Source organism: Moschus berezovskii, chromosome 3 (genome assembly GCF_049115385.1).
Source record: "Moschus berezovskii isolate FMDL1 chromosome 3, NW_MosBer_1.0, whole genome shotgun sequence".
Classification (NCBI taxonomy): domain Eukaryota; kingdom Metazoa; phylum Chordata; class Mammalia; order Artiodactyla; family Moschidae; genus Moschus; species Moschus berezovskii.
This window is the reverse complement of record NC_142462.1, coordinates 11,519,233-11,531,257: the sequence shown is the minus strand read 5'-3', so window position 1 is coordinate 11,531,257 and position 12,025 is coordinate 11,519,233. Positions and strand designations below refer to the sequence as shown.

General features: G+C 41.3%; 1 protein-coding gene across 1 annotated transcript in view; it reads left to right on the top strand.

Moving 5' to 3' along the window:
• SPMIP7 (sperm microtubule inner protein 7) overlaps positions 1–12,025 on the top strand; it is a 66,490-nt gene that overhangs the window by 46,393 nt on the left and 8,072 nt on the right. The window contains exons 6-7 of the mRNA XM_088832042.1: positions 5,591–5,632; positions 6,946–7,053. Coding sequence (XP_088688168.1) covers positions 5,591–5,632; positions 6,946–7,053 — 150 coding nt within the window. The remainder of the gene's footprint in view (positions 1–5,590; positions 5,633–6,945; positions 7,054–12,025) is intronic.

Sequence of the window (12,025 nt, the reverse complement as noted above, 5' to 3'; positions counted from 1 at the left end):
TCCAATTTATATCGCCTAAAAGTTTTTGAAAATCATTCAAGGTTGTTAACTTATCAACATGAATCTGTGTTAGTTGGGGAGTAATATGTTGTCTATTAACAACGAATCCTAAGTAATGGTAAGGTGTAGAGGTTTGAATCTTTTCAGGGGCAATCCAGAAGCTTTAAAGCATTGTTGAGCTACATCAAATATCTGTTGAGTTTCTAAAACAGATGGACCTGAAAACAATATATCATCCATATAATGAATAACAAGAAAGTCAGAAAATTGTTTTCTCACAGGCTCAAGGGCTTTGGCTACATAATATTGACACATGGTGGGAGAATTCATCTTTCCTTGAGGCAACACAGTCCATTGATACTGTTTATGAGGCCCGATATGATTAGGATAAGGAAGAGAGAAAGCAAATCTCTCTTGGTCTAGAGGGTGTAAAGATATGGTAAAAAAGCAATCTTGTAAATCTATAATAATAATATGCCAGTTTTGAGGAATAGTGTTAGGTGATGGAATTCCTGGTTGCAGTGCACCCATAGATTTCATATATGTATTAACTTCTTGAAGATCTGTTAGAAAACGCCATTTCCCAGATTTCTTTTTTATTACAAAAATGGGAGAATTCCAAAGGGAACAAGATTCCTCTATATGTTTTAATTTGAATTGTATATCTATAATTTCCTTATCAGCCTCTAATTTCTCTTTTGTAAGGGGCCACTGCTCTGTCCAAATAGGCTCGTCATTTTTCCAATTTATTTTAATAATTGTATTGTTTGTTAAATGAGCAGTGGCCCCTACAAAAAATGTGGAATATATATTTGAGTTTGCCATTGCATAATTAAATCTCTTCCTATTAAATTAAGGGGTACATCTATCACATAAGATTGTAATGTTGCAGGCTGACCTTCTGGTCCCTCACATGGATATATTTGGACACTTTGATAAACCTCTTGTACTTTGGTTTGAGAAACTCCTGCAATTTGGCAAGAAATTCTCTGTATAGGCCAATATTTGGGCCATATATGTTTGGAAATAATAGTAATACTGGGTCCAGTATCAAGAAGACCAGATAATCTTTTGCCATTAATTTTGATGTTTATATTTGGTAGTGCATATTCAGATACTATTGATGTCCATTGGAGAAGGAAATGGCAACCCACTCCAGTGTTCTTGCCTGGAGAATCCCGGGGACAGAGGAGCCTGGTGGGCTGCCGTCTCTGGGGTCGCACAGAGGCGGACACGACTGAAGCGATTTAGCAGTAGCAGTAGCATTGATGTCCATAAGGATTGCTTTTGATCTGCACTACCAAATCCACCTGTGCATACACAGGAGTTAATAGAATAGAAGAGTTAATAGAAATGTAAGGTAAAAGAAGTAATTGGGCAATTTTGTCCCCCTTTTTGAATTGTCATAGTATCTGAGATGACATCATAATTTGAACTTCTCCCTTATAATCTGAATCAATTATTCCAGGGTGAACAGTAATTCCCTTAGAAGTCAGACTAGATCAGCCAAGTATAAGGCTGAAGTATACAGTCCGGTAGGTATTCTAGAAGGGACTGCTTGAAGAAAAAGGAGAAAATCATTTAGGGCTGATATATCGATGGCAGCATTGCCGGATGTTGAGGGTTTGAGGGAAAAGATGGAGTTTGCCCCTGAGTTTTGTTGATGGGGACCCACGGAGTCCCCATCGTTGAGTTTCCCGAAATAGGATTTCCCTCAACATCATATTTAGATCAACATTCTTTAGCCCAATGTACCCCCTTACGACAGCAAGGGCAGACTCCTGGAGGTTTTTTAATAGTTTTAACTTTTTCTGTGTGTTTTTTAGGGCAAGGTTTTTTTCATGGCTCTTATCCCCACAAACAAAACATCCTTCATTCCCCTTTTTAAAGACAGCAGCCATTGCTTCAGCTAACATTTGCATTTTCTGAGTTTCTGATCCTAAGTTGCGACAAGCCTTCAAATAATCAATAACATTCCCGGTCTCACGAATCGGAGCGATAGTTCTTTGACACTCCTGATTCGCATTCTCATATGCAAGCAGTTTTTCTAACTGCACTTTGGCTTCCTCTCCGACAACACTACGGGAGATAGCAACTCCCAGTCTAGCTAAAAAATCAGCATAGGCTTCATTCAGTTCTGTACCATCGCTCAGTCGTGTCCGACTCTTTGTGACCCCATGAATCACAGCACGCCAGGCCTCCCTGTCCATCACCAACTCCCAGAGTTCACTCAAACTCATGTCCATCAGGTCGGTGATGCCATCCGGCCATCTCATTCTCTGTCGTCCCCTTCTCCTCCTGCCCCCAATCCCTCCCAGCATCAGAGTCTTTTCCAGTGAGACAACTCGTCGCATGAGGTGGCCAAAGTATTGGAGTTTCAGCTTTAGCATCAGTCCTTCCAATGAACACCCAGGATTGATCTCCTTTAGAATGGACTGGTTGGATCTCCTTGCAGTTCAAGGAACTCTCATGAGTCTTCTCCAGCACCATGGCCCTTGTAATATCTTTGTGTAGCTACCTTTAGGTTCCCCTTGAGGAGTAATTTGATCCCAAGCTTCAGGGGCAACTTCTTTCAATTACTCATGCAACAAAGGAGGGCACTGTATCTGAGCTTCCACCAAATCAAATTGCCCTGTACCTGTTAACATTTCAGAAGTAATTTGGTTTTGTGGAGCACCAGCTCAAGCATTAGAATTGGCATGATCTGGAGAATCCCAGGGACGGCGGAGCCTGGTGTGCTGCCGTCTATGGGGTCGCACAGAGTCGGACACGACTGAAGCGACTTAGCAGCAGCAGCAGCAGCAGCAGGGTCACATCATGAAACCACATTATCCATTGAATATATTCTCCTGGTTTAAGAAGAGCTTTTATCAAAATTCACCAATCATAAGGAATAAAATTTCCAATAGAAGATGCCATAGCGTTTAGAAGTTCTTTAGTAAAAGGTGAATGAGGGCCATACATAGTTACAGCCTTTTTCATTTGTTGCATGTGAGAAAAATCAATGCCTTCATATTGAGGTATTAGTTGTCTTTGATCATTAATATTTCTTAACACAGGAAAGGCAAAAAGATTATCGGCCTCAGAGATTTGAGATTGCAAAGCCTTCATCATGAAGGAGAATGAGTAGATCGTCCATTTTCATAAATATGAGTGTGTATTAGGGGCTTACCATTGTCATAAAAGAAATATTGTTGGCTTTAGTGTCAAAGAGAGCATCAGAAGAATCATCATCAGATTAATTTTGTCCTCTAGTTGAGGGGACCTTTGGTTTCATGCCCATTACAAGAGAAGGAGGAGCATTTGGGACAGCTGGAGCAGGGATGGTGGGAAAGCTCTGAAACATTTTATGTTACTCTAATTGGGTCTTTTGTAAAGTCTCATCACCCAATTCATATTCATATAATGAGCATTCCACTTGTTGACGAGTGTCAGGGGGGCTAGAGTTGCCTTGAAATGGCAAGATCACAGCTTTAATGAGGGCCCAAAAGGGCCAGAAATCTATTGGAATATTTCCCCGTCTTGTGACTTGTGCAACATTCTCTTTAACCTGGTTCCAAATTTCTAAATTGAAACTGCCTTCATTAGGGAACCAGGGATTATATTCAACCACTGTTTGGAGACAAGCCTCTATCCATTGATGCGAAACCAAAAGTCCATGAACCTTAAATAGATGATGAAGTAAAGTAGAAAAGTGGTGGGGCTTTCCCGCCGTTTGTCCCATAACCCCGCACTTACCGACCTCCACAGGTCCTAATAATCACTCCGTCCTCTTGCCAAGGGCGTTCATCAGGTCCCTGTTCAGGCGCCAATTGTCACGGTCTTCATAGACCAGCACCTGGGGACTGGAGTTGATGAGAAGAAGGAAGCAGGGGACCCAAGTCTGAGTGAAACAAGTGTACTTTATTTGCAGAAACGCACACTTATATATCTTTATACAAGGCAGTTATAGGCAGTAAAAAAATTGAGCAAAAACAGAGCCAAGCAAATAATCTTCAAAGGGCCAGAAAACATTCCATATCCTGAGCAAGAGGGGCATAACTGAATATATTACCTTTAAGTAAAAGGTCACTGAAGGGAGTCACTGAAAGGAATCCAAGCAGGTGTCCTTTCTCATCATCTCAATCCTGAGAACTGCATGCAGCTCTGCTCATTCCTGTTTTCCAGGAACTGATAAGGAATAGAGAGTCCTTGAGAAATGGCCCACAAAGGAAGAAAATGACATATTGGATCCTTTAAAGTTGAACGTCCCCTGACTGTGCAACAATTTTACAACTGCTAAAGGCTTAGAGTATGGTGAACATTTTTTAGCAGTTAAATGTTTTTAAATTAAGATATTGACTTTAGGCATAATACCATTGTACACTTAATAGACTACAGTATAGTGTAAAAATAATTGTTATGGGCACTGGGAAATCAGAAAATTGGTGTGACTCACTTTACTAGTGATATTCCTTCACTTTTATTGCCGTGATCTATTTCCAAGTTCTTAATATCTCGTTTCCCTTTATTTTAATACATATATATGTGTGTGTGTGTGTATAAGTATATATATATATTCAGAAATATATGTAGATATGTATGTACACAGGCTTCCCTGGTGGCTCAGACAGTAAAGAATATGCCTGCAGTGCAGGAGACGTGAGTTTGATCCTTGCGTGGGGAATATTCCCTGGAGAAGGGAATGGCTGCCCACTCCAGTATTCTTGCCTAGAGGATTCCATGGACAGAGGAGTTAGGGCAGGCTACAGTTCATGGGGTTGCAAAGAGCTGGACACGACTGAACAGCTAACACTTTCACTTCCTTTTCAGGTACACAAGGGTTCTTATACACTCATGCATACATTTGAAGCATGTCCAGCTCCAAAATGTTGGTTTAAAATACCCTTCTCCAATAGAAGACATTGTAAGATCCTTGGAGAAATGGCTAATTCTGGGGTTGGAGCAGGGAAAATAGAAAATAAACCCTAAGCTGCTTGAAGTACCCTAGGTAGCTGTAGTCTTGTCTGAGACACCGAACTTCTTTGGGCCATGGAGGCTTTCTCTCCACCATGGAGGGTACACCCAAGGCTCAGTCAACTCAAATGTCAGCCTTCTTTGTGTCTTTTTACAACCCTATGGACTGTAGCCTGCCAGGCTCCTCTGCCACTGCAATTCTCCAGGCAAGAATCCTGGAGTGGGTTGTCATTCCCTTCTCCAGGAGATCTTCCCAACCCAGGGATCAAACCCAGGCCTCCTACATTTCAGGCCGATTCTTTACCATCTGAGTCACCAGAGAAGCCCCTAAGAAAACTAGAGGTCAACTTTGCCAATGTAATCATTGAGGATGAGAACAGCAAAGAAAAACTAGGAGAAGAGGCTTTGGAACTAAATCATAGGAGTCAGCAAGGATTTACTCATCCTTGGCTGTTTTGTCTTTGCTTTTCATCACTTAAAGCTACATTTTCAAGTCTTTTCTGTTTAAAATTACAAACTTTTGGAAGGACATTCCTTTGAGATATATCTGAAGACTTAATAAGAGAAGTATTCTGACAACCTGATTTTTGTTAATGTCAGTAACTCAGTCACCCATATTTTCTTTTTTTCTAAGTGTGAGTCCAAGTTCAAGAAGCAAATACATTCCTCTCTATACGTAAGTAATATTTCTTAATGTTTTAAAAATTACTAGATTTACGTCTGTATTATAGTTACTTTCAGCTTACTCATGTTTGTAACTCTCTTTAAAACAACGTACACTTTCTAAAAGATTTCCAATGTTTTTCTAGCACGGTGCCTGTCAACAGTTTCATCAAAAATGTGTTAAAGATTTTGATAAAAGAAATATAGCATTAGCATTTTTTTCAGTTTTCCCAAATTGGTTATTTTATGAAATAAAATATCTTGGATACTGCTAATATTAGGTGTTGTCAACCAGAAAGACTTTTACACTTGACATGGAAGCTGTAATGGGCTCACATGCTGAAGGGCAGGAAATGCGACCTCTCGCTTGTCTAAATTTAAATCTGACTTCCCGTGGGTGGCACAGAAGTGCGTCACCCACCACTTGGGTTTTCTGTGCTTTATAATGGAGAAACACCTTGTGTTTTAGCCATCTTGGGATGTTGGCACGGCTCAGCACAGACTGGGGCTGATAGCAGCAGTTTATTTCCCACAGTTCTGCAGTCCTGACATCAGGGATGGCCCAGGGACAGCCCTCTGCTAGTCACACATTTGTGTCCACACGAGGTGTAGGGAATGAGGGGCTTGTGGGGCCACTTTTATAAGGACACTAATGACTCAAGTACCTCCCGCCTCCTGATACCATCACCTTTGGGTGTTAGGATTTCAGCATATACATGTCATCTGAATGTTACATTCAGATCACAGTAACTTGGAACAAAGAAAATCCAAGAAATGGAAGAATCTGGGCCTTTCATCTTTGCTGCCACCCCCCCATTACTCCAGTCTCTCCTGCTTCCCAGTTGAGTTGACTCCTTTTTCTATGAGTGACCCCAGAAATGCCTCCAGGACACCCTCTCACTTCTATTGATGGATTGGACCTTCTCACAGGCCCTGGAGGCACACACCCAGAATCCCAGGCCCGTACCCTGTTTCCATGTCCACAGAAACCTCCTCTACACTGGGACACCGCAGCTGCCTGCCCCAGGCCATCTCCAGGCTCCAGGGAAGGACTTGGCTCATGGCTGCAGAAACAGCCTACTTCTTTGCTCAGAAACACAGACCAGCTGTTATTCTCACTCTGGCCCAAACCGAAGATCAATTCTTACTCTAAAAAAGAAAATCTCCTTTATTTTTTAAGGCAAATTGTTCTATCACAGTGGTTAATGTATTACATTTTGAATTTTGATCTGTTTTGGAAAGATTTCCTTTGCAACTTAGGATATGTTCACCTATGTTTTCTATGTTTCTAATAAAAACTATTAAAAAGTCTTTTCATCCCAACAGTGGTTGCGTGCAGTCTACAAATGCCGATGACCTTGACAACCCCTGTGGAGACATCACATCTCTTGCCAAGCCTCGCAGCTCTGAAATCCTTTATACAAACTCAAGTCGGTGAGTTCCACATGTGATTATGTCTCTTACTTTATTATTAAGGAAGAAACGTGGTCACAGGCTCTGCAGTAAATGAAGCAATAGAAAAACGGCCTTGAATAAACAAGTTCCTACTGATAAAACCATAATGGAAAAGAATATAAAAAGGAATGTGTATATAACTGAGTCACTTTGCCATATAGCAGAAATTGGAACAACATTCTAAATCAACTGTACTTCAATAATTAAAAAAACAGAAAACAGCCTGGCACTGGGCAGAACTTAAGAAGAAAGATACTTGTTTCCTGAAAGGACTATAGTTTCTCACAAAGGAGATTATAGTTTTGAACAGTGACTAACCTGGGTTTACATCCAATGTCTTATGAATATATATATATATATATATATATATATTTGCTTTCACCCATGGAAATACTGAAGCTCAGAAATTGCTTCATTAGGATAATTCACAAGACTCACTACAATAAGCCAATGTTCTATGTGGTTTTTTAAAAACTTTGTTGGAGTAGATTTACAATGTTGCGTTAGTTTCTGCTGTACAGCAAAGTGAATCAGTTATACATATATATATATATATATATATATATATATTCCACTCTTTTTTAGGTTCTTTTCCCATATAGGTCATTACAAAGTATTGAGTAGAGTCCCCTGTGCTATTCAGCAGGTCATTGTTAGTTATATACTTCATATATAGCAGTGTCAGTACAAGGGCTTCCCAGTTGGCTCAACAGCAAAAGAATCTACATGCCAAGCTGGAGACACAAGTTCAATCCCTGGGTCAGGAAGTTCCCCTGGAGCAAGAAATGGCAACCCACTCCAGTATTCGTGCCTGGGAAATCCCGTGGACAGAGGAGCCCGGCAGGCTACAGTCCATGGGGCTGGAAAAGAGCTGGAGAGAGTCAGCGACTAAACAACAACACCAGGATGTGTATGTCAATCCCAGTCTGCTGTTTACCCTCCCAAACCTTATCCCCAGTAGCCCTAAGCCCGTTTTCTGCGTCCTTGGCCCTGTGTGTGAGTGAGCTCATTCGCACCATTTCTATTTAGCCCCGCATATGAGTGATCGCAATGGCACTGCCTTTGTCTTTCTTCACTCGGGGTGACGGTCTCCGGGTCCATCCGTGTGCCTGCGAAAGGCATTATTTCGCTCTTTGTGGACTGAACTGTGCTCTGCGGTAACCGTGGGCCAAATTTTCTTGGTTATGCCCCGAGCTGCTGCACGTCACCGCTGGCGCAACTTCAGTTTCTTTGATGACTGCAGGGTTTGCAGGAGAGGTCCTGTAAGCCTATAGTGTGAATCACCAACGGTATTTTAAATGTCAGTTGCTCTTTAAAAAAAAAAAAAAAATCCGCTGTGCCAAAATAACAAAACAGCTCAGTTTCACATCGGCTGTCCTTCATACCTGTTCTACATCCCCTAATAATTTTGCATTTTCATGTGTTACACATTCTGCACCCTAATTCTTTTGACTACTTGACCAAAGTAAACTTTCAAAAGTAACCTTGGTTTTAAATTATATTTCTATAACTTACTGCATTGAAGAAATAAATGAGTTGTTATATTTCAACCAGTAAGAAAGAAGAGAGAAAGTACATAAGAGAGAAAGAAAGAAGAGAGAGTACATAAAGGATTCCAGGTACTGTACCAAACACGCAGCCCTCACGCAGCTTGCAAACCTGCAGGGCCGGTGAGCGCCACACCCCCAGAATGATAGTATAAGGCAGGATGGATGAGGCTCCTGAGAAGCAGGTTTAGTGTTCTTGATCTTGGTTGTATGGAGCGGTCAGTTTTATCCACAAGCCTTGAAGGCTGTGACGTTTTAGCTGAGTCCTAAGGAAGGATTTGTCTGTTACGATTCTTGCCTAATTTCTGCAGGGAAATGATTGCTATTAAAAGTAGAGATTCTAAAAAAAAAAGTTTAAGAGTGAAAATAAGGATAAACTCAATTGAAAATATTCTTCTGGCATCAAATTTTCTAGTATTTTTCCTTTGAAATGTACATTTGAATTTTGAAGTGTTTTATGAAACATTCTTGTTAAAGAATAAAATGTGTTCTTCTGGATCACTCTTCAAGGAGAGTAAAGATCAGTCTGGCAGAATTTTAAAAATTTGATGTAGAACATACTGTTTAACTTGAGTAAATTTGGGAGCATGCCCTTCTACCTCATCTTGCTGTTAGTGTTTTAAAGAAAAGGAAATTTGAGTGGATCATGTAAAATTGGATATTAACTGTACTAACCTAAATTGGACACTAGAGGGCCTCCAAGGTTGCAAAGTTTCTTCTTTGGATGAGGTTTCAATTTTTAATAGAATTTTAATGAAGCATAGGTGGTTAGTGGTAGAGTTCTCACCTGCCCCACGGGAGGCCCGCATTGGATTTCCCACCCATGCGGCCGCAGCGTCCCCTTTAGGGCTTCCCTGGTGGCTCAGACAGTAAAGAATCTGCCTGCAATGCAGGAGACCTGGCTTTGATCCCTGGGTTGTCAAGAAGATCCCCTGAAGAACTGAACGGCTACCCACTCCAGTATTCTTGCCTGGAGAATTCCATGGACAGAGGAACGTGGCAGGCTATGGTCCATGGTGTCACGAAGAGTCGGACATGACTGAGCAACTAACACTTTCATTCACTGTAACTTTTTAACACAGAAAAAGGCTTTCTGTTTTTATTATGAGATATAGATACGAAATATGTAGTGTCATATTTAAAATATAAATCAAAATAACAAGGAAATGCCTGGGTCCCAGGCCTAGCTAAAGAAACAGTATTTTATTCACATCTTTTACACTGCCTATATACCCCTTATGGATGTGAGAGTTGGACTGTGAAGAAAGCTGATCGCCGAAGAATTGATGCTTTTGAACTGTGGTGCTGGAGAAGACTCTTGAGAGTTCCTTGGACTGCAAGGAGATCTAACCAGTCCATTCTAAAGGAGATCAGTCCTGGGTGTTCATTGGAAGGACTGATGCTAAAGCTGAAACTGCAATACTTTGGCCACCTCATGCGACGAGTTGACTCACTGGAAAAGACTCTGACGCTGGGAAAGGTTGGGGGCGGAAGGAGAAGGGGATGACCAAGAATGAGATGGCTGGATGGCATCACCGACTCTGTGGACATGAGTTTGAGTGAACTCCGGGAGTTGGTGATGGACAGGGAGGCCTGGCGTGCTGTGATTCATGGGGTCGCGAAGAGTCGGACACGACTGAGCGACTGAACTGAACTGAAGTGATATACCCCTTATAGCCTCATCTCCTGAGTCTCCTTCCCCAGCCCAGAAGTCGTCACATCAGTCTTTGTTGCTTATCCTCTGCTTGCTTTGCTTGGTAGCTTTGCTGCATATACTTGAATCTCTAAACAAAATACTGCGTTGTTTCTACAGTACCACACTGAGCCAAGTACAGAAGATGCATGCAACGTGATGGCATCTGCATGAGGTCCAGAACCCAGAAACACATAAACTTACTTTGTGCCCAATAGAGTACCATCCTACTCGAAAGCAAAGATGACTCTTCCTTGATTTTCTCACCTTAAACTTTCCTAAAGGGAAACATCTTTATGAGATCATCTTTAAGGATTTCCTCATAACCCATGACACTTAGGCCAGGAACACTGCCTGCCCCACCCCTTTCAGTGGAAGCCGCATTTCAGACAGAGTCAAGGCTACGACTCTTGGGTTCAGTGGTTGGAATCACCAGTTTCCCCAAAAGGTGAATGCTTTCAAATGTGCCTTACTCATTGATTTTGTATTCTGGGCACCAAGTCATTTGACATGGCCAGTGTAATGGTGGTGATTATGCTAATGGTTTTAAAATCAACTTTTAAAATTGTAGAACCAAATTTGATCATTATAGGAAAAAAGTACAGAAAAAATTAATAATAATAATCATGCAACTAAACTGTCACATAAAAACAGCTGTGTTTAAGATTTTGGCATATTTCCATCTGTCATCTGCATCCTCATCTTGTGCATATTTACACAGCTGTGATCATGCTACATATGTAATTTTTACTGCATTCACTTTAGAGCATCATCATGGGCACATGTTATTATGAACTCATCGTAATCTTTTATTTGTGTAGATCATAATTTTTTGTTTTTATAGATGTACTGTCGTTGACTTCCAGGGGGCTTCCCTGGTATCTCAGCCAGTAAAGAACCTGCCTGCAATGCTGGAGACCCCAGTTTGATTCCTGAGTTGGGAAGATCCCCTGGAAAAGGGATAGGCTACCCACTCCAGTATTCTTGCGCTTCCCTGGTGGTTCAGATGGTAAAGAATCCTCCTGCAATGTGGGAGACCTGGGTTCGATCCCTGGGTTGGGAAGATCCCCCGGAGGAGGGCATGGCAACCCACTCCAGTATTCTTGCCTGGAGAATCCCAAAGGACATAGGCGCTTTACAGGTTATAGTCCATGGGGTCGCAAAGAGTCGGACATGACTGAGCAACTAAACACGGCACACACAGCACTGTCATTGACTAGTGCATTTAGGTTACATATGTAAATGTTTTCTGTTTTTTACTATGATAAATAATGTTGTCAAATACTTTTTAAGTGAATCTTTTTCATAACTTGGAGTTATTTACTAAAGGGGGACTTCTTGCAAGGACTATGAGGTCAAACTATATAAACGTATGTACAGTGGAGCCGTAGCTTACGCCCAGAGTGTGCACTCACACCTCAGTGCTAGCATTTAAGCTCACCAGACAGCTCCTTCTTCTCCTTCCAGGTGGGTTTATTATAAAAATAATTCAATTATATTTGTAAAATAAAATACCCATTCTCAGTCTCAGTATTGAAAGTTGATACATATTTTAGACTTTTCTGCCAGACCTGCGTGAATGTCTGTATGTAGGCAGCCACACATTGTTGTGTGTGAGGTGGGGAGGTGTGGGGAGGTGTAAGATTGACAGATGCAGTGGACATTTTCCTCAGTGGTGGGCAGGGCTGTGAAAATCCTTTTTAATGGCTGT